At 41.4% G+C, this 23,329-nt stretch overlaps 1 protein-coding gene across 4 annotated transcripts in view; it reads right to left on the reverse strand.

The window, feature by feature from the left end:
- The window catches only part of Tial1 (TIA1 cytotoxic granule associated RNA binding protein like 1), a 20,710-nt gene extending 8,977 nt beyond the window's left edge, over positions 1–11,733 (reverse strand). Inside the window, exons 1-2 of one of the 4 annotated variants that reach the window (XM_021190332.1) lie at positions 11,153–11,700; positions 4,595–4,691 (exon numbers count right to left, since the gene is read on the reverse strand). In XM_021190332.1, coding sequence (XP_021045991.1) covers positions 4,595–4,691; positions 11,153–11,184 — 129 coding nt within the window. In that variant the 5' untranslated portion in view covers positions 11,185–11,700. Of the gene's footprint in view, positions 1–4,594; positions 4,692–11,152 lie in introns of all 4 variants that reach the window. The other 3 variants (XM_021190365.1, XM_021190326.2, XM_029537914.1) reach the window with 3 other exon arrangements.
- Between the last annotated feature and the right edge of the window lie 11,596 nt (positions 11,734–23,329).

The following is a 23,329-nucleotide window of genomic DNA, read 5'->3' on the forward strand; positions in this document are numbered from 1 at the left end:
AAAACCAAAAAAAAAAAAAAAAAGAATGAATATTTACCAGATACATTCACTGACGATGGGCAGAAAGACCACAATAAATAAATAAATAAATAAATAAATAAATAAATAAATAAATAAGCAAGCAAGCAAGCAAACAATCTGGGCCAATCTTGGAGCACATATAGTCAGCCTAATCTACATAGCAGTCCTAGGCCAACTAGGGTTACATAGTAAGATCTCGTCTCATTTTAATACAATGACATATAAAACCATCACACAGATTTTAGGGAGCTAGTATATTCATGCAGAGTAATGCCAATTTCATCTAAGCAGGAACAGGCTAGCTCCTATATGTTCATATTGATACTTTTCATATTCTGTCTGCGCACGTCTTCTGACTCTCCTTATCTGTGGGTAACGTGTTCTAAGACCCTAACAGATGCCTGAAATCTATGATAACATCAAGTCCTCTTTATACTATTTCTCTTATAATGCCTATTCCATCTTTTGTTTGAGACAAATACCACATAACTCTGACTGGGCAGAAATCCCAGTCTATCTTAACAACACACTGTAGCCTGAACACCCTAAGTGGAGCTTTAGGTGCAACAGAAAAACTTGGATTACTATTTTTTTCCATTTTTTTTACACTTTCACCAAAGATTCACTCCTACTGTTCATATTCAAACTCAGCATGTAATTTTCTTTACTTATTAACTGGAGAATTTTTACCTTTTCATCTAAAGGAAGCACTTTATGACTGATCTTTGGGATCTCTGATTGTCAGCATTACTTCATACTGGAGCCATCATTAAGTACAAGTTATTGGAACATGAGCGCTACATAGACACTTCATAGTCATCTGATGACAGTTACTAAGTGACTAATGGTGGGTAGCATGCACAATCTGAGTATGTTGGACACAAGTCCTTTGTGTCTCATTCTAGACACTAAGAGATTCCATCACACAACTCAGATCTGTAATTCAAAACTTTTGAATTTGGGATGGGCATGGTGGCACCTGCCTTTTATCCCAGCATTCAGGAGACAGAAACAGGTGGATCTATGCTAGTTTGAGGTCAGTCTGGTTCACACAGCAAGCTCCAGAACCGCCAGGGACCCTGCCTCAAAAACAAAAACCAAACTTATAAATTGTTTTCTTGTGAAATTTTCCATTTCCATTTATATCTTGAACTGAAGCTGACCTCGGGTAAAGGAAAAATACTGTATTTAAACATTCACACCGCATTGCTTGAGCCATGTTTAAACTCAACTGTCAGAGGTTCAAATTTTTAATGTTTGCCTTAAAATTAGAGATTTTATGTATATACACATTGCATACCATTATATAGTGAAAACTAGAGTCTATGATAATAGCTAATATAAGAAATAAGAGAAACAAAAAACAAACAAACAAAAAAAGCCAGTGGATGTGGTTCCCAACACTACAGCCCCACCACTCAGGAATATTACCACTTGTTCAAGGACAACATGGTGAGTTTCACTGCTAGATCTGTCTCAACAATACAGACCAAATAAAAAGATGTCATAAAACAAAAAACAAGACTGTTTGTTTAGTTTTATTTTTCATGACAGGGTTTCTCTGTATAGGCTTGGCTGTCCTGGAACTCACTCTGTAGACCAGGCTGGCCTAGAACTCATAGAGATCTACTTGCCTCTGCCTCTCAAGTGCTGGGATCAAAGGTGTGCACCACTACTGCCTGGCTACTCAGGATTCTTTATATAACAAATCAAATGTGTAAAAGGAAACTGTCTAGATGTTAGATAATCCTTCCTGGAGTCTATGTCCTTTAGAAACTTCCTACCTAACCCACTGCCAAGCAACACTCTACCAATCAGTTGAGTCCTTACCTTAATTATTAGTCTGGTCACCATTACTGATTAGATAACATAAATGTCAAAACAGATATATGACAAATTTTAAAACTACAGGTTCAAATCTAGGTATTAGAATACATGATTAAGTTAGCTGTAAAGAGTTCTCATTCCTCAAATGTCTGTAAACACACAGATTTTTGTAAAAAAAAAAAAATTTATCAGATGAATCAAGCCTATTCTAGTGACTCTTTCCTTTCTCCATCCTCTGCATCCTCATGGCATTCAGAGCCATTGCCATCAAGCTGACCAGACCCTGAAACCGCACGCTGACTCACCAGTGGCCTCTCTGATCTCTCTCTTCTGTTCTTCCACACAATTCCCAATAACTGAGCATCATCTCCCTCCTGTAATGTCTCTTCTGTTGGTGTCCCACTTCCTCACTGGAGGCTGTTTCAGAAGCTCTGTCACTCGAGCTTAACTCTGTCTGTGACTCTTGAATGCTAAGTTGTTCCAAGCTCTAGGCCTCAGACCACAGGCCCTCCACTTTTATCTATCACCTTCTTCTACATAATCTTACCTAGTTCCATGGATTTAAAAGTTACTGTATCCTTCTGCACTGTTCTCTCTGCAATTCCAAACCCACCTATCCAACTGCCTACATAAAACCTCCATTTGTATAGCCAAAGTGTATCTTAAATTTAACACTGCCAAAACAAAATTCTTGATTGCCACCACTCCCCCATCCATCCTGTGCCTTTCTCAGTCATTCCCATTTTAGCAAGAAGCATGTTTACTCCCACATGATTGTACTGACAAGAATCTTAAGTCTCCCCTGATTCCTATAACATTCTAGTCCTATTGTTCCTACCTCCAAAATAAAACCTCTCAATGTACATACTGTCTTTCTTCACTATTCCTCTAACACCCAGCAATCCATCATCTCTTATTCAGACAAGCAGAATAAACCCACCTGGTTTTTCTCCTGCTCTTGTATCCTATACCCCTCTACAAATGATTTTCCACACAGACCAAGTTTTAAATATACAAATTAGATTCTGTCTTCTCCCTGCCTAAACCTCTCCAATGACCTGGCATTACAATCTCAACTCTGCCTGGCCCGTATTGCCCTATGAGAGACTGAATCCTGCCTGCTTTACTAGACTCTTTCCCAGCAACCCCTCACTAGAGCCCAGTCATCCTCTTTTCAAGTCGAGGGCTTTGCTGTTTTGCTTTGCCTCTGTTCTAGTCTTTAACTCAGATGATCCCATCTTGATATTCCTGCCTAGACTAAGAGAGGCAAGGTCTTCCCTTCCACGTATCCTCTGCCTCATCCTTCACTCAGTCATCACAGAACACTTATTCTCTCCATGGCTCTTCTCTCTATTCATCTGGAACTTCCTTTGCTTTTCCACTGTGTTGACAGTGCCTTCAATAGTGCTCATGAAAAGTATTTTTAATGATGAAAGAATGCAGACTCAAAGTTAGAAATGAAAAGGAAAAATATACACCACAACAAAATGTGTCATCCATTAAGAGATTAAAAAGCCAATGTTCTTCACAGATTTTTTTATAGTTCCCCATTTTAGACTGAAACACTAGTTCCTTAGAAAGCAGTATGGTTCCATGCCCTTCCAGATACTCGTCTTATTACCTGCTGGCATTTCTAGGACTAATTCCATTTCAAACTCCATCTATACATCTACTGAAAACTAACAAGAAAGAGACCTCTGGTTTTTCTTTTTCACAGGCACTCCTCTTATACCACAGGTGCCATCGACACTCTTCTCTTCACAGATCTTCTTCCTCAGACTTCACTGCAGAAGTGTTTGTTATCCTTTGGGTTCCAGTCTGACTCCCAGTAGAAACTCCCCATGACCCACAACCATAGTAGATATTCACCTTAAGTTCCCACAGCACTTTAAGCTACATGATCCCTAGCTTTCTATTCTATATCCTATGTGAGTGTTGACTTTAGTCCCCTACCAGCCCTAAAATCTTATCAGGATAGGAACTCTTATTCACCAATAGATTCTTAGCACTTACCACAGTATCTGGTATACGGCAGTCAAAAAAAATTGATAAATAGGCAGAAAGGAAGAAAAGAGTAACTGATACATGAGTCTCTGTGTACAACTAGAGTCTTAATGAGAAAAGTAAAAATTTTTTCTTTGAAAATGAGACAAAATTTTAGATTTTATTTTGGTGTTATGGGTTGAACCCAGGGCCTTGCATATCATGAGTACATGCTGCTCTACCACCGAGCTTCATCTCTAGAGCAAGTAAAATTATTATGCGGTTTAAATTTCTATCTGCAGGAAGTTCTTCAGGCTTTAGTATTTTCTAAAGATACATCATAAGATGCTTGCTACTCCACTGTGTGCATAATAACCGAATGCTAACTTCAAAACATACCAAACCCTGAACTTGAAATGTAGACTGAATTATCAGTATTTGCATTGGAGTATGCAAAATCCCATCATCTGTCATCTTTCCCAGACAGACTGTTCACAAGCAGAATCACCTGCAGGTAACTCCATCACGACTGTGTAATATCAATGCAGAGTCTTTGCCTTCTCACACCAGACTTTACTCCATACCTAGATTACTAGCCAAATCAACGGATTGAGTCAATACCACAAACAGGAATCTCTCCAACAGAATCATCTGAAGCTTAAATTAAAATGAATTTTAGAACTTTAGAATCAACTCATGTATGTCATCTAAAAATGTTTAGTATCAGGGTAACAGATGGCACATCTAGCCAGGAAGACCTTACCTCTGTTATCATTTTACAGCTTTTACAGGGTCCGATCTGACTGAATAACTGAAGAATAAGAACTTCTGTCACATCTCTGGAGAGGTTACCTACGTATCTGAGAGAGAAAACAAAAAACAAAACATTATCAGCAATGTTTTTTTAGCTACACCTTCAATACATTATTTTGTCATCTTTTATTTCAAGACCCTGTCTTTGATAAATTTATCCAGTTATGCCTAGCCCTATAATAGCTATATTTTCTATTTTACAATAATTTACACCACAAATACTGATTTACTAAAACATCTTGATGAACTAATACTAGACAGTAGTTGTTAGTGGGCTCATCTTAACGCTGCCAACCAAAACAATTACACGAACAAAGAAGAGAGTAGGAATTCAGTTCTAGCAAAACAGGGAGTAGGTGGGGTGGGGAAGCTGGGGTCTGTTCCACTTTTGGCTAAAGAAGACTGTTACTGATGGATGGTACATCTTCACTGCTTTAAGAAAAAGGGAACTGAATAATTTAAACTTCCTCATTAAAAAGAAGTATCAGGATCAACAAAAGACAATTTCATGAGGATAACAAATAAAAGTTTAATAAGAGTTCTTTAAAAATTCAGAGAAAAATTAAGATAAACCCAAAAAACACTTTTTTTTTTGGTTTCCGAGACAGGGTTTCTCTGTGTAGCCCTGGCTGTCCTGGAACTCACTCTGTAGACCAGGCTGGCCTCAAACTCAGAAATCCACCTGCCTCTGCCTCCCAAATTCTGGGATTAAAGGCATGCGCCACCACGCACGGTCAAAAAACACTTTTAACTGAATATTTTAACTGAAAAGTTTGAGGATTTTTTTTTTCCTCCCAAATTACCAATTGATTAAAAATGTTAACAAGAAAATAGAAAAATCACCACCTTAACCCCAAGAGAGGACTACCTTGGTTTATGTCTTACACTACGGGTTTAACTTATCTCAGTAAATTGCCAAGTCTTTCTGGTTCTCAACAAACACCTTAAATGAACATTTGTCACAAACCACTTCATAAACCAAAATATTACTTGTAAAACGTGACATAGTTTCTTCTGGGAAGTAAAAGGATACCATTTTACTATTCTAACCACAATACAACATTAGAAAACAGTACTGAGACCAAAATTAGGCTTGCAACAGTTGCCACATTAAATACATAAAAAACTTTCAAATGAAACATGTTAAAAGGAAAAGGGCAAGAGAAGGCTATGGATAAGAGAAACCTAAAAAGATTGGTTAAGAATGGGGAAGGAGCTGGGGCCAGGAAGGTGGCCAGACAATAAGCATGCCTGCTGTTCTTGCAGAGGACCGAGTTCAGTTCCCAGCACCAAGTCTGGCAGCTCACAATGCCTGTAACTCCAGTTCCAGGGGCCCAACACTCTCTTCTGGCCTCCTCCCACACCTTTGTGCTCACATGTATGCACATATAATGCACACAGACACAAGCACACAGACATACATGCACACATAAAAATGAAAAAAAATTAAGAAGAAAATGAGCAGCAGCTTATTAAGAACTTCACAGTGGTAACCAATAACCTCAGGGTACATGTTCTAAGGCTGAAACACAAGTCCTGTGCTACTGAAATAAAAGAACAAGCTAGCAGACAAACTGGTTTAATTCTAGTATGCCGTCTTTTCCTCATAACTTAAATGGAGCTGACCCACTGTAGGCCATGCAGTGATTTTTTTTTCGTTTCAGTAGTAGCAAATAGTTAAAGGATTGTGAACTAGCTATAAACACCTGCTGTCCCTTTCACTCAGAGGGGCTTTATGAGCCTGTGACTATGGAATAACTTGCTTTTGTAAGAGACCCAGTGTAAAGAAAATGACCAAGTAGTCTTGATTTTCTGAACGCTACGTTCATCTAAGCAGTCTAGTGCACTCATCTCTGGGAGAGGACAAGGGTTAGCAGTGATTTTTAAATGTGAAGCTAGCCAGTAACAAAAAAAATAAATAGAACATCATTTTACTATAGCAAAGTTTTGATGATTTAAACAGGTTTAAGTTTGGGTTAATGTTTTAAAACATTCATTTAAAAGAAAAAAAATGTCTGTTACTTTTCACAGCTAAGTCATAATAAAAGCTGTTTTTGTTTAACAAGACTTTCATTCTAAGTCAACCCATTTCCAATCAGTGAGGGATATAACTATTTCCATATCTAGCACTCACTGTCAAAGATCAAAACTGCTAACATTTAGGTTTAGAATGTCATGAAATATTTATAGAAAAGTCCAGTGCTGAGTTATCCTATTTTTTCAAATACTTACACTAAGATTTAACTGCTAAAGCAGCAGACTAAGTTTTAAAAGCATACAAAGCATTCCATAACAGAGGAAACTGTAATTTGTTAAGATGAAAAGGATGGGGCTGGTGAGATGGCTCAGTGGGTAAGAGCACCTGACTGCTCTTCTGAAGGTCCAGAGTTCAAATCCCAGCAACCACATGGTGGCTCACAACCATCCGTAACAAGATCTGACTCCCTCTTCTGGAGTGTCTGAAGACAGCTACAGTGTACTTACATATAAGAAATAAATAAATCTTTAAAAAAAAAAGAAGAAAAAAAAAAAAAAGAAGAAGATGAAAAGGATGCAATTCAGTATATAATTTCACATACATTTATCTAAACTTTAGACTGACTTTTCTACTAAAGGTTTTGTAATTTATATATATAATAGAAACACAATTTATATTGTGCTAGCATCATCTTTGGTAGCTTATTGAATTGATATGTTTCTCTCCAAATAGTATTTTCTATACTTCCCCTTCTGCTGCAGCTAAGTAGTAGTACATTCTAAAGTTCCAAGTTTTTAGATAATGCAGTTTCTACCAGAAGAACATGGACAAAACAGCAGAATGGCTTGAGTTCTTATAGTAACAGAAAACACTTAGGAAGTCCCAAAACCATTTTTAACTCAAGGAATAATAAGGAAAATGCATACCTTACAATCTATTTTGTCTTCTAAGAACAGGAACTGTAGGGCCTGAAGCATTAATAACTGAAAATGATACCTTTATCCCTGATATTGGGTCTAAGTGTCACTGGAGACTAGAAAACTTGGCAGTTTCACAGCAGGCAGAAGTTCACACTGCCAATGAATGACTTCCTATGTCCAACTGGGCAGGAATTAACAACACTGTGCCTTGCAGAAAGCTAATGACAGCTCTTCCACTGAGTGGGCTCTCGTTCTAAAATGTAACCCCACCAAAACGGAGATTACCAGTACTTTTAAACAAAATATAGTGGGGCTACATTTCCATAAAGGTAGTTTTTCAATTATTCTTAGCAAGTTCCTATACAAAAGATTTTCAACAATAACCCTCAATAGCCCTCTAAAGGATCTGTCTAAGTTGTCACTACTTCACTTTAGGAAGGCAGCAAAGTAGAAGAAAGGCACAGTAGAGTAGGGTAACTAACCTGACCAAAGACCTTTAAAGGTTGGACCCACACGTACTTTGAAGAAACAAAGATGATTAAGTTGAACCAGATTGATTATAGCCACAATACAGCTAAATCAATGGTGTGGTCAAGGCTATGAGATCTTAGATTGTTTTCTTCTGCTTTGTTCACACACGTTCAGAACACACTCTAAATTGATGGCTTATTTCCTCCTTTTTACTGAGTATCAAGGAAGAATAAATAGCCTTATTGAGTTGCATTAGTTTTATCCTAGATCCACAGTTTCTAGGGTTTTAGTACACCAAACAGATGACTAAAATGCAATTGACTGTTATAATTTAGTGTTGAACTGTGGGTTCAGATACCACAGATAAATCACTGCACTGCAAAAACCACAACCCAAGGTTATATCCTACAAGACTGGTCTTCTTCAAACACAAGTATCTCAAGTACTGTGATCTCATTGGATTGTTTTTAAGATCACTAATAACCCCAAATAAATGTCAAAGAATGAGAACACCAGAAAACAGACCTTTAAAGCAACTATATAACAAACAGGATTTCAGACTCAACATCAAGGCAATTCTATACCACTTTAAATACCATCAAATAAATTAGTAATACTGTAGATAATGAATATTTAAAAACCTACCTAGGCTATAAACACCATATTGTTTTCTGAAGATAACCATATGTCTTAGCTTGTGTGTGTCTGCAGGAAGAAAACCTTACTAGTAACACACAGGCATTTTAAAGTAAACAAGTTAAGATAAGCTTTATTTAGAGTACATTATTTAAAACCATAGTAGTCACTTGAGAAACCTAATCCATAGATCACAATGCAAAATATAGGCCCTTCATAAGCAAAATCATATCCTATTAAACATTTACTTTGATGTCAAGATTTTACATTAGGTTTACATATATATATACACATATGTATATGTATATGTGTGTGTATACACACACATATATAAACAAACTTCAGGAAGTATGACAATACCTGTAATTTAAATCAATCAAAATTTTTAAAAACAAGACAACACTATTTTAACCAAAGTACATTTGTAAAAAAAATTGAGCACCTCTTATATTTCACAGAGTGAACTAAGCGCAAGAAAGGTTAAGTCCTAGGAAGCTGTACAGTCCTTATACTTAAAAACATAACAAAAACACTTCAACTTCCCATGGAGCAAAGTGGTCAAAGGTATATAAACACATACTGAAATACAGGAACAATAGAGCTAAGATGTTTATTCACTCATATGTATACATCACAGTTTTAGGTAACCAAACATAGACAGCTGAAATGTCTTTCAGAAAAAAAGACAAGAGATCTGAGATGATAAATGTATGAAATATTAAAATTTAGCTCTGGTCTAAAGGAGAAGATCTGATAGTGGATGCAAAGAAATTACAGGAATTAAAAAAAGAAGAAAAGAAAAGGTATACTATGTAACAGACAAAAACAAGAAACCTCTTCTAAGGAACAAATAGATGCAGTTAATGAGACATGAGAATTTACCAATTATCCAGTAGCTATTATGATGCAATGATGACATTTCAGGTATTTTGGATACAATGTAACTGTCATCTTCCTTGAATATATACTTGCTAGGCCTTCCCCAGATACTTGCTAGCTTTCCCAGATGCTGGAAAAATCACACACACACACACACACACACACACACACACACACACACAGAGATTTTTCATTCAGAGGGTATGATATGTTTAGGATGTTTTCAAGTAAAAATTAAAAAAAAAAAAAAAAAAAAAAAAAAAAGATGTTTTCAAGTTCCCCAAGCCAGATGTTAAGAGAAATAAAAATTGAAAGTATATACAATGCTCAAAAAAAAAAAAATGTATCAACAGTGAATATACATATGGACCTTCTTTACTGAACATATTTTCTGTGCTAAGCATGAAGCTCTGAGGAGCTAGCTAGTCAAAGGTTCTGAATGTCTATCCACCGTCGTCGATTCCCCAAAAAGTACTTTCCCCACCAGCTAAGCCAGCCAAGTGGACTCTGACCATCATACCAATCAATACTAGGCAGAGGGAGGCAAGAGAGACAAAGCTACTGAGTCTATGAATTTACTCCAGGCAGGAGGAGTAGGCCTGGAGAGGCTGGGAAAACCCAAGGTGCTCACTTTAAACAATGAATTGGAAATTACTCAGACTAAGGAAAAAAAAAAAAAAGAGTGGCACACTATTTGGAAAGGAATACAGACGCTGAGTCATCACTATGCATGGGAGGGGGGGGGTTGGAAACGCCAATTAAGCGGTTGGAAGATGCGATTCATTCATTAGATTGGGCTTCAGGTGAAACCCGCCAGCTATACCGCGAAAAACAGCACTCAAAAGACACGCAACAAATAGCGGGAGCAGACATCCTTTTATCCAACTCCGATGGTCCGGACGCACAAACGGACTAGGAAGCGGCATCACTAACTGAGCAAAAGGAGTTTAACTGGTTGTCACTTTGGCGCAGTAAGCGCTCAAAGTAAACTTCGTTATCCAAGGGACAGAGGTGGTGCACGGCGGCAAAAAGCAATCACTTCGGCACTTCAAAAGCAGCAGGCGCTAGGCGGGTGTTTCTGACAGCGTGGGGCACGTGGGGCAGAAAGAGACAAGGGGCTCCTCTGGTTAAAGAGTGGTAGACTGGGGAGAAGGACTCGGAGCGACTGAGGCTGAGGACGTGGACTGCTGAGGACGTGGACTGAGGCTAAACGTTCAAGCCAAAGGATGCAGTAGTGGTCCCACCCCCGCCAAGCCCTGCCCCCGTAGGGTCCCACAGCTCCTGGCTCAGCCCGGAGCCCCCAAAGCACAGGGGGAACAGGAGCTCTGCCGCGCCTGACAGCCTCAGCCGTGCACAAGCCCAGCCAAGCAAGGGTGTGCAAAAAAGGGGTCGGGAGGAAAAAGTCGAGACAAGCCCCAGACCCTAGGAAGTGACCGTGTTTGGGGGGAAGGGAGGGCTTCCTTCTCTGGGAAGGGGGACAGATGAGGAATGCACTTCACAGCCGCGCCACCGCGACGCCAGGCTCTCCGCTTCTAGTCCCGGTCTCCTGCTCCCCCTCCCTCCCTCCGCTTCCCGCAGTGCCCGGGCCACTCGGTGCCTGGCACCCCGGGTCTCGGGTACTCACAGAGTCCGGGGCTGTCCGTCGTCTTCCATCATGGTGGGTGCGACGGAGTGATCCCGGGACAAGGGGGAGGGCAGGGCTGGGGAGGGGAGGGGGCGGGAAGGAAGGGGAGGGGGGCTCCGGGCGCCGGCTGGGGACAGAGGAGAAGGTACTGAACCCCGCTCTCGGGTCCGCTCCCCCCAGCCCGCTCCGGACACGGCGCTCCAACCAGGAGGAGCAGGAGGAGGAGGAGGATGAACAAAATGGCCGCCACCACCAGCCAGGCAGGAAACGCGGCAGGGCGCAGGCGCGGCCCGCCAGGTCACTGCTCAGGCCAGCTGCGACGGCCTGTCCGGCAAAAGTAGCTAAAGAGACAGAAAGCCCGGCCAAAGAGTACACCCTGCGACTGGACACGACGGACCGCGTCGTCTCTGCGGGTCTGCTGGCCGGTCAAGACCTATCCAGCGCCAAGAGAGACCCAACACAGAGAGAAAAGCCGCGAAATCAAGTCTCTGGGAATTGCGGTCCCGGGAAAGTGGGGGAAGCCCTTCTCCAGTGGCCTTCTGGGAACTGTAGTTCAAGGCAGACCCTGCGCCTGCCGGAGCGCGAAGGAGAGATTTCTGGGTAGTGTAGTCGTACGTGAGGACGTGCCGCGACTAAGTAGTCGGCGTGCCGGGATAGAGCGAGGAATAAAAGGCGAGCGGCCGAAATGAGAGAGGAGCTGTCCGGGAAGTAAACTACAAGTCCCAGAGTGCCTCGCGCCTGGGCCCGCCCCAGGATCGCTCCTAGCATCTTAAGGCTCTTCTGTTGGTCCAGTGTGAGCTTCTGCTCCGCCTCCGTCCAGCCCCAGAGCGGTTTCTTCAACTGCAGATCAGGCGGTGTGCTGGCTCCGCGTGGTTCCCCCGCTAGCCGGCCTTGCCCGCCTCTACTCTCAGAACTGCTGGTCCGTGTTCAACAACCGACGCCTCACGCGACGGGCAGAAGAGAGGCAACTCTGAACCCGGAGAGATGTAGCAGACATCGGGCTACATCAGACCAGCCTTGTCTTTGAGCACGTGTTCTGACCAGATAGGCCTTTCTAGACTATACCGCTTGTAACTCGCTTTACAAGTTCCACAAGGATCGCTACCCATTATCTCATCGGATTAGTGGGTAAGGCTGCAAAAGAGCAGCCCCTCATGCAAATGACTTGTACCGCTCTTTCAAACCCTACTTAAAACTTAAATATTCGCGTGGTGGCGCACAGTACTACCGAGCAGGAGGATAATGGATTTAAGGCCAGCCTAGAAATAGATACCGAGACCTTATCAAAAACTAATAATCAGTGAAAACAGCAAAGAGGCTCAAAGACCAGGTCTCATGCTAAAACATAGTGTGGAGTTCGGTATTGGAGGACATGGGTTGCTAGTATTGAGATGATAAAGCAAGAGAGGAGAGAGTCTTGACGGTCTACTGGATGTACACCACATGAGGCCCCTAGGGGTTACACAAGGGGATGGCATTCCCTGAGAGTGGAGTTAACAGTGGTTGTGAGTTGCATGTGAGTGCTGAGAACCAAACCGGAAGCCACTGGAAGAGCAAGTGTGCTCTTAGCCAGCTCTCCCATGCCCCCAGCTGCACACTGTCTCATTCAAGGAGAGAAAAAGTCTGGTGGCCAACAGAGAGCTTCCGGGTAGCTTGTAGATCTGCTTAGCTGCATACTGAAACCCCACATGAATTTACAGGTACAGTGGGAGATTGGAGGCTGCTTCTCCTTGAGCCTAGGAAGGAGAGAGTCTGAATAAGAAACGGATTATATCCCAAAGTGAAAAGGAAAGAGCTGCTGAGCAGCGGTGGCACATGCCTTTGATCCCAGCACTCGGGAGGCAGAGGCAGGCGAATTTCTGAGTTCGAGGCCAGCCTGGTCTACAGAGTGAGTTCCAGGACAGCCAGGGCTATACAGAGAAACTCTGTCTCAGAAAACCAAAAAAAGAAAAAAGAAAAAAAGAAAAGGAAAGAGCTTCAGAAATCTACACAAGTGAAACAAAGGGATCAGAAAAAAAGGGGGGAGGGGGAAGGGGTGGGGAAGCCAAGCTCAGCCTCAGCCATACAGTTCCCTGGTAAGGATGGGGAGGCAAAATAGAAGCCACTTCCAAAAGGTAAGCCAAATGAAACTAAGGCAGTCCTATACCCAGGACAAGCCCAACATCCTTGTAAGCCTTAAATCCAGGTTTGACACAGCAGGTTTGACACAGCAGTAATTGCCCCAGCAGAAAAATTCAACAGCAGAGAGAATCTCATCTTGTCACACTGTATGACTCAGAGGCCAATAGCCAGAAGCAATCTGAAGGGAGAATCTATTTTTAAAAACAGCTACCTGGGGACCTGAAACCAGGGAGTGTCCACAGAGCCTCAACCTGTTAGCATCCCAAGATAAAGAGGGGTCCAGACATGCTGTGTAGAGCAGGAAAGCCAGTCACCAACAAACCAAAGGATGCAGGTGACAGTATGTTCTCAGGCTGGGAAAAGCTTGGAGAAATTATGTGGATATGAGACCCATGGGTGGATCAAATTCTAGAGTCACCTACCTGTTACTACTGTTAGTGCTTAAGGATACTGAAGTTCCAAGGGGTGTTTCTGATACCCACAGCTGAATCCCTCCAGCAGGGTGGTTAGTATTCAGGAGGTCTTGTAAGCATGAAGCTGGGGCCTCTAGCTGTCACAGTCTCAGTGCTGTGGCTGCAGCTCATACCCCATTGCATTTAGGAGACACTCTTCAGCTAAAACACTAGTTATCCCAGCAGTGTATGTGGAGAGTCAGGACAGAGTGAGAACACCTGCCTAGTCCACAGAAGGTAAAACTTGACCAGCAGACATTCCTGCTGCACAAAAGAAAAACAGCCACTGTGAAGACAGATCTGGGAGATAGGAGACAGTCAGTACCCATTCCGCAGCATCATAAGCCATAGGAAGGACCAGAGGCTCGGTTCAACTGACCCCCCCTCCTTATGCTGCACAGACAGACAATCTTTTTCTTTTTCTGAACTCTTTATTTTTTAGAGATTGTAAATTTTGGGTGTGTGTATGGGTAAGTGCACATGTATGGCAGTTCCTAGAGAGGCCAGAAGCATGAGCTCCCCCTGAAGCTGGAGGCAGTTAAGAGTTGCCCAACAATGTGGGTGCTCTTAACCACTTTATTTGGTCTCCGGTTTTTGAAGCCCTGGAAAGAAGCCACTCTAATGCCTTATCTTCCCAGTAAGAACCTTTCTTTTNTTTTTTTTTTTTTTTTAAAGATTTATTTATTTATTATATGTAAGTACACACTGTAGCTGTCTTCAGACACTCCAGAAGAGGGCGTCAGATCTTGTTACGGATGGTTATGAGCCACCATGTGGTTGCTGGGATTTGAACTCCGGACCTTTGGAAGAGCAGTCGGGTGCTCTTACCCACTGAGCCATCTCACCAGCCCAGTAAGAACCTTTCATTTCCCAACCTAAGCCCCCCTTGTAACTTAGCCTCTCTGGGTGTGTGGATTGTAGCATGATTATCCTTTGCAGCTAATATCCACTTATAAGTGAGTACATATGTTTCTACAATATATTAAAACAAATATGTCAGCAATACAAAACATTGCCTTGGAATAGCTCAGTTGGTAGAGCACTTACCTAACAGAGGCCACAGGGTCAGTCTCTAGCACACCAAACATTGGTTATAGCCATACACACCTGTAGTTGCAGAACTTGGGAGGTGAAGAAGGCAGGAAGATCAGAAGTGTAAGCTCTATAGTGAGTACAAGGACGTTCAGGGATACATGAGAATCTGTCTCAGAAGAACATACAAAGTAAATATTTAAAGCCCTAATGAGAAACATTAACTCATTTATAAAGGCAGAAGAACATCAGACCCCATCAGCAATCCTCAAGTCCAGGGAATGGTATATTTCCGTCCTGAAAGAAAATAATTGCCCATCAAGGTTTCTGTAGCTAACAAAGCTATCTTTTAAATTTGGACAGGCATTTCAAGTCAAGCACAGACTAATACTGTATGTGACGGTCAGACCAAGGCTGGAGAAATACTCAAAAGAATGTTATACAGAGGAGAGGGAAAGTCTCAGTTACAAATCAAAAAAAATAATGAATTTTGTAAGACGAATAGCTGAACAAATTAAAACTAAGAAGGAATCCATCATGATCTACACAGTCATCCAGAGAACCTCTGATAGTGACTGATAGGGGAGAAAGTAAGAAACAAACAGTAGTCCAACCAATGAGAGAAATAGTGGACAAAATTACAGTAGTTAGTATGCATCTCTCATACTAGTACCCTTAAATGTAAATGACCCCACCTTGCCAATAAAGCAATGCAGAGTGTCTAACTGAATTTAAAAGTCTATATCCAACTATCCATTGACTGCAAGAAACACATCTCAGTGATGAAGACACTAACAGACGGAGTGGAAGTATGGAAAGCAAGCAATGGGAAACAAGCATGCTGACATAGCCATTCTAACATCTCCTAAAGTAGATTTCAACATTAAAGAAATGCAGGCCTCTATATATTAGTAAAGGAGAAAATGCATAAAGAAGACACCAAACAATTGTGTATATGTAAAAAAATAATCCATTTTTCCTTTCCATTCCCTGCTCCCAGAATGACGACCCTGAGACTATTTATTAATAAATGCATTGGCCACAAGCTTTGGCTCATTTCCTGACTAGCTCGTAATTTATTTAACCCATTCAAACTATTCTGTGTCTTCCACATGGTTAGTTACTTCTCCTTCAGTCCCGATCTGCTTCCTTTGTGTATTCCAAGCATCTTGCTTGGACCTTTTGCACTATCTCCTAGAATCCTCTCTCTTCCTGCCAATGTCCCACCTTTTTTTCTTGCCTCAACTCATTGGCCATCAGCTTTTTTATTGACAGGTGATGCTTATAAGAGATGATAGATAGATAGATAGATAGATAGATAGATAGATAGATAGATAGATAGATAGATACAGATGCATGGATTCTGATATTGAGTGGTTCTAGTATCCTAGATAGGTAACACAAACTAAAAATAAACCTCAGTTAAATACATCATAGATCAAATAGACTTAACCAATATCTTCAGGATATTCCATCCAACAGAAACAATACACATTTTTCTTAACAGCTATGAAACAGTAAATGGACCATAAAATAGACCACACTCAACGTCATAAAGTCTTATCAAGTGCACAAAATAATATCTCTTATTAGATAACAGTGCAATCAAACTAGAAATCGATAGCAAGAACTATAGAAACTATACAAATGCAAAGAAACTTACACTCTGGAATGAGCATTGTGGAAATTAGGAAATGTTAGTTCGCAAAAGCAAGTGAAAATGAAAGCAGAACCTTTGGGATATGTCTAAAGCAGTTTCAAGAAAACACTCATAGCTATGAGTGTATGATGGCTATTCCTGGTTGTCAGCTTGACTATATCTGGAATGAACTATGATCTAGAAATGGAAGGTATACCTTTGATCCAGATCTTAAGGCTGGAAGACACAGGCTTCTGACCCAGATCTTGACATGGCATGACACCCACTTTTGAATGAGATCTTGAGGCATAGTGGTCATGAACAGCTTGGCCCCAGGCAAGGTAGTACCTGCCTTTAATCTCAGGATACTAAGGCAAGCAGATCTCTGAGTTCAAGGCCAGCCTGGGACAGAGCAAGTTCCAAATCCAGGCATGGTGGCACACACCTTTAATATTGGCCATGCCTTCTGCTGGAGGCCTACATAAGGACAATGGAAGAAGGAAGGCTCACTCTTCAAACCCTGCTTGCACTTACTTGCCAGAACTTCTGTTGGAACCTACTTCTTCAGGAATCCAGCTTATACAAAAGACTAACTGAAACACCTAGCCCTGTGGGACTGTGAACCTACTAGATTCTTGGACTTCCCATTGGCAGCTGCTCATTGTTGGGTTAGTTGGACTGCAGACTGTAAGTCATTACCATGAATTCCCTTAATATGTAGAGACCTTCTACAAGTTCCAAGAACCCTGCCAAATACAGAGCGCTTATATCAAAAAAGTGGAGAAATCAATGGTACAACTCGGGTTTTCAGAGAAACAAAAACAAACCCAAAGCAGCAGGCAGAAGGAAATTACAGGATAGAATTTAATGAAATTAGGAGTAAAACGATAGTTCATAAAGCTCATCAGACAAAGAGGTGGCTCTTTGGAAAAGACTGACAAACCAAAATAAAACCAAAAGAAAAGATACAAATCCATTAAATTAGAGATGGAAAGGAGGGAGGTTGCTATAGATGCCAATGAAGTGGAGAGAATCATTAGAAAGTATTTTGAAAACATTTTTAAAAACTAGAAGAAATTGTTTCTAGCCATATATAACTGAAATCAAATCAAGAAGATATAAACAGCTTAAAGACATCCATAACCATCAGTAAGACTGAAGTAGTAGAAAACAAAACCAAAAACTTTCCAAAAAAGAAAAGGCAAGAACCAGATGGAATCAGTGCTGAATCTACCAAATCTTTACGGAGGAACCAACATCATTGTACCTCAAACTTTCATAAAGTGGATAAGGAAGAAACACTTCCAAAAGCAACCTATGAAGCCAGCTTTACTCAGATACTAAAACCAAACAATACAATGAAGAAAGGAATGTGTACACCAATTTCCCTGGTGAATAGAGATGTTTAAAAGTCTTGATAAAATTTTTGCAAATTGCGTTCAAGAATACATTTAGGTCAGGCATGGTGGTACACACCTTTAATTCCAGCAATCAAGAAGCAGAGGCAGGTAGATCTCTGAGCTGGAGGCTAACCTGGTCCACAGAGTGAGTTCCAGGAACTCACTGGAACACAGAGAAGCCCTGTCTTGAAACCCCAGAAAAAAAATTCAGATCCTACACAGGCAGAGAGAAATAGCTCTGTGCAGCATTTGCTACCCTTTTGAAAACCTGAGTTTTGGTTCCCAGCATCTACATGGTGGTTCACAGGCATCTGTTCCAGGTTTAGGGGATCTGATGCCCACTTATGAATTATGTGGGCACTGCACATACATACAGGCAAAATACCCACACGCATTAAAAAAAAAAAACTTACAAAAGAAAGGACACACCATTACCAAGTTAGTATCATTCCAAGTATGCAAAGTTGGTTCACTATATGCAAATAAGGAAGTGTAATTTTGTACATAAGGAGGACAGAAATCATATCACCATCCAAATTGATGCAGAACAAGTCTTTAACCTCATTTTTTTTCTTGATAGTAACCCTGAGTAAAGGCTAGCAAGGTCACTTAGTGGGTACAGGAGCCTGTCACAAAGCCTGATAGCTTGAATTTGATTCTCCAGGTCAACAAATAAGATATAATAATAAATGGTTAAAAGTCCTGAAGAAATCAGAAATAAAAGGAACAAACCTGAGTATGATAAAGACATTATATAACAGACATATAGACCATTACACTAAATGCAGCATTCTCCCTACTGGAGTGAATGCCTCTACCACTCTTATCCAATATGGTACTCGAAGTCTCAGCTAGAGGAATAAGACAAAAGAAATAAATACAAATAGGAAAAGAAAGTAACCAGAAATTATCTCTATTTGAAGATGGCACAACCCTATACTTAAAAAGACTCCCAGAGACTCCGCCAGAAAACTCCTAGGTCTGATAAACTCTTCTCATAAAGTAGAAGGGTACAAAAATTAGTATCTTTCCTATATACTAGTAACAAAGTTACTGAGAGAGAAACCAAAAGAAAAAATCCCGTTCCCAATAGCTTTAAAAAAAAACTTAGACTGAAACTCCCCCAAGAAAGTGATTAACCTCAACAATAACAACTTTAAGCCCCAGAAGAAAGAAAAGCAAGGAAAATAAAGGATGTGAAGATGTCCTGTGCACCTGGACCAGCAGAAGAAACATTGTCAATGACTACATAGCTAGCTGAGAGCACTCTTTTTTTTCTTTTGGCTTTTCTGTGTAGCCCTGGCTGTCCTGGAACTCACTCTGTAGACCAGGCTGGCCTTGAAATAAGAAATCCACCTGCCTCTGCCTCCCAAGTGCTGGAACCAAAGGCGTGCACCACCACGCCCGGCAGGGCCACCATGTCCAGTGCTGAGAGCACTCTTGAAATTCAGTTAAAAAAACTACCAAAATTCCAATGACATGTTTCACAGAACTAAGGGGAAAAAATCTAAAATTCATACAGATTCACAAAAGACCCCCAGAAAGCCAAAGCAATCCATGCAAAAAGAACAGACCTGAGCCGAGCGTGGTGGCGCACACCTTTGATCCCAGCACTCGGGAGGCAGAGGCAGGAGGATTTCTGAGTTCGAGGCCAGCCTGGTCTACAAAGTGAGTTCCAGGACAGCCAGGGCTATACAGAGAAACCCTCTCTCAAAAAAAATCAAAAAACAAAAAACAAAAACAAAACAAAACAACAGTCCTCAGGTGCCACAATATCCAATCTTATATTATATTACAAAGCTTTGTTTATTTGTTTGTTTTTTAAGCAGCTGGGTGTGATGGCTTAAGCCTTTAATCCCAACAGAAGCAGGAATCAGGAAGAACCAAGAGGATCTCTATGAGTTCAAGGCCAACCTGGTGTGCATAGTAAGAGCTATAAGAGAGTACATATACATAAGTAGAAGTTCATAAATAAAGAAGCAAATGACTCCAATAGTAAAATATATAATTCCCCAAACTGACAAGTAAGATTATATGAGATTATAAAGCTGCACAGCAGAGGAAGTAATCAGAATGAACAGACACCTAGCGGAATGTCCATTCCATGGCCTGTAGACTGTATTCATCTAAAGGTAACCTAAGATCACACAAAAGCATAAACTTACCTAAAACATTAAATCATTGTTCTGCATAAGATTATTTTTATTTTAAAATTTGCATTTATTCTCTGACAATTTTTCTCACACATATACAATGTATTTTGGTCATATTCTCCACCTTCACCTATCTTTTTTCCACTTCTCCCCAGGCTCCCTAAATGTGTCCTCCCCCATCTCCCACTCTTCCTCCTCCTCTTTTACAACCTACTGTCTAATTACAGTTTAATTAGTGCTGCCTGCATGTGCACAGGCAACCTACAAGTGGCCACCACCATCTAAAATAGGTGGCAGTGACTCTGTCTCCCCCAGTGCAACCAAGGTCCAGCCTCAGTGTGAGGAGGGTCCTGAGAAGGACAGGAATGGGAGCGGAGCTGGTTCAATAATGACTCAGTCATTTTTGAGAGCAGATGCAAGCTGCCAGTTCAGGTGCTCTCTCTGTTCCCTTAATATTCTCATTCTTTCTTCTTCCTTCTCACCATGCTTTAGCCTCCCCCCTCTCATGCTTAGCCTCTCCCCAGCAGCCATCAATTTCCAATAGCGCCTCAGCTAAGGAGGGAGCTCATGAGCACCTCCCCCATCCATGCTAGAGTTATTGACTGGATTGATCTTGTGCAAATAACCGTAGCTCCTGTGAGTTCATGAGTACAATGGCCAAGTCATGTCCAGAAGACAGAATTTCACAGCACTCCTCCTCAGCCTCCAGCTCTTAATTTCTTTCCACCCTCTATTCCAGATGTTCCCTGAGCCTTGTGGGAAATAATATGGATGTACCACTTAGGGTTGAGCATTCAAAAGTCACTTACTCTCAGCACTTCGACCTTTGGGTTCTCTGCATTGATTGCTCGCTGCTTGGCGGGGGATATATATCTGATCAAGGCTGAGAGCAGCACTAATCTATCTTTGTAAGCATAAATATTTAGAAGACAGTTTGACTACATGTCCATTTAACAAAACAGTAGTAGGTTGCCCTCTGTGGCCTACGGTCTGCCAACCATGGATCTTTAACCAGGTTCACAGTACCAGGAGTGGATTCCTTCCTGTGATGCAGGCTTCAAAGTAAGCAGAAAATGATGGGTTACTACCATAACAGTTATGACGTTATTATATCTGTGGACACATCATTATATGATGCGTGTGTGATATTTTATTTATCAATTTATTTGTAACTTAGTCGAGCAGTTCTAGAGCATAGACTTTGCAAATGATGTTATATCTTGTTTGTTTGTTTGTTTGTTTGTTTTTGAGACAGGGTTTCTCTGTGTAGCCCTAGCTGATCTGGAGCTCACTTTGTAGACCAGGCCAGCCTCAGACTCAGAAATCCGCCTGCCTCTGCCTCCCAAGTGCTGGGATTAAAAGCATGCGCCACCACGCATGTTCTATCTTAACGTCATTAAAAATATATGTTTAGTCTAATAATCTGCAGGTTGCATGTTGGATAGCCTGTGAAAGAATGAAAAAACAAAATTCTTTTCAAACAGACATTATACAGAGGATTAATAAAATAATTAGAGAGATGACTCTGTAATTAAGAGAATTGGCTGCTCTTCCAGAGGACCTGGGTTCAATTCCCAGCACTCACATGGCAGCTCACAACTGTCTGTAGCCCCTGTTCTAGGGGATTCAGTGTTCTCTCCTGACCTCTGTGCTCAAGTATTGCACAGATAGAGATTTAGGCAAAACACCTTATCCATAGGGAAAAAAAACCTGGAATATTCAGAGAACTACAAGGAGTAAGCACACATTCAGGTATTTCTTTCCTTAGAACCTGTCTTAGGGTTTTACTGCTGTGAACAGATACCATGACCAAGGCAAATCTTATAAAAACAACATTTAATTGGGACTGGCTTACAGGTTCAGAGGTTCAGTCCATTATCATCAAGGTGGGAGCATGGCAGTATCCCAGGCATGGCACAGGCAGAGCTGAGAGTTCTACATCTTCATCCAAAGGCTGCTAGTGGAAGACTGACTTCCAGGCAACAAGGGTGAGGATCTTAAGACCACGCCCACACCCACAGTGACACACCTACTCCAACCAGGTCACACCTATTCCAACAAGGCCATATCTCCAAATGGTGCCAGTCCCTGGCCCAAGAATATACAAACCATCATATTCCACTCCCTGGTCCCCATAGATTTGTTCAAACACATGAGCCTATGGGGGGGTGCATATTTAAAAATAGCATAATGCAAAATGCACTTAGTCCAACTTTTAAAGTCCTCATTGTCTATAGCAGTCTCAACAGTATTAGAAGTCCAAAGTTCAAGGTCTCTTCTGAGATTCATCCAATCACTTAACTGTAATCCCCCAAAAAAGACAGGAAACCAGCTGGGCAAACTCCAAACTCTGAAAAAAAAAAAACAACTCCAAACTCTGCATCTCCATGGCTGATGCCAAAGCAGTCTTCAGATCTCCACTCCTTTTTCATTTTTGTTGATTGCAACAAACTGCTTTCTCCTGGGCTGGTTCCACTCCCTTTTAGCAGCTTTTCTCAGCATGTATCCCATGGCTTGGACATCTTTAACATCTCCAAGGCAATTTCAATGTTACAGCTTCTTGTTTCAGTGTTTGGGATTCCACTTGATCTTTTGAGCTCCTCCTAAGGGCTGGCATCATTTCTCCAGCTCTGCTCTCTATAGCACTCTAAGCTTAGGTTGATCCACTCCACTATGGTTGCTGTTCTTGGTGATCATCCCATGGTACTGACATCTCCAATACACTAGGGTGTTCCACTCCAACTAGGCTTTACCAATAGCCTCTCATAGGCTCTCTTCATGGTGCCAAGCCTCAAATCCTTTGCATGACCCCTTCAGTCCTGGGCCATTAACTACAGCTGAGGCTATACCTTCTCCAATGGCCTTCCATGACTTCTCACAGTGCCAAGCCTCAGCTGTTCTTCATGACACCTTCATGCCTTCAAAACCAGTACTGCCTGGGTGACTCTTACACATTACCAAGTCCAGCAGCAGCACGAGGTACAATCTTGGCTATCTCTGGAACACGGCTTCTTTGTGCTCCCAGAAAACACTTCCCGGATTTCACCTCAGTGATGCTGGTCTCTTCTTAATCACTGCTAATTTCTTAGCTCCAGCTAACCAGCATCAATAGTCCCAGTAGTTCCTTCCATTCTTAACTCTAGAGCCAGAGCCGCATGGCTGAAGCTGCTTACAGGAACTAGAACATGACCTCCCTGTACTATTACATTGTCACTGACTTTCTGTTTTCCAAATCCTTCACTGCCTAAACTTGGCTACCCTGGATCTTGCTCTGTAGATTGACCTTGAACACAGACAGCAGCATGCCTGTCTCCTGGGATTAAAGGTGTGTACCACCATGAATGGATCTAAATTTAGCTGGGTAGGATCTTGCCCCAAGG

This window comes from Mus pahari, chromosome 1 (assembly GCF_900095145.1).
Source record: "Mus pahari chromosome 1, PAHARI_EIJ_v1.1, whole genome shotgun sequence".
Taxonomy (NCBI): domain Eukaryota; kingdom Metazoa; phylum Chordata; class Mammalia; order Rodentia; family Muridae; genus Mus; species Mus pahari.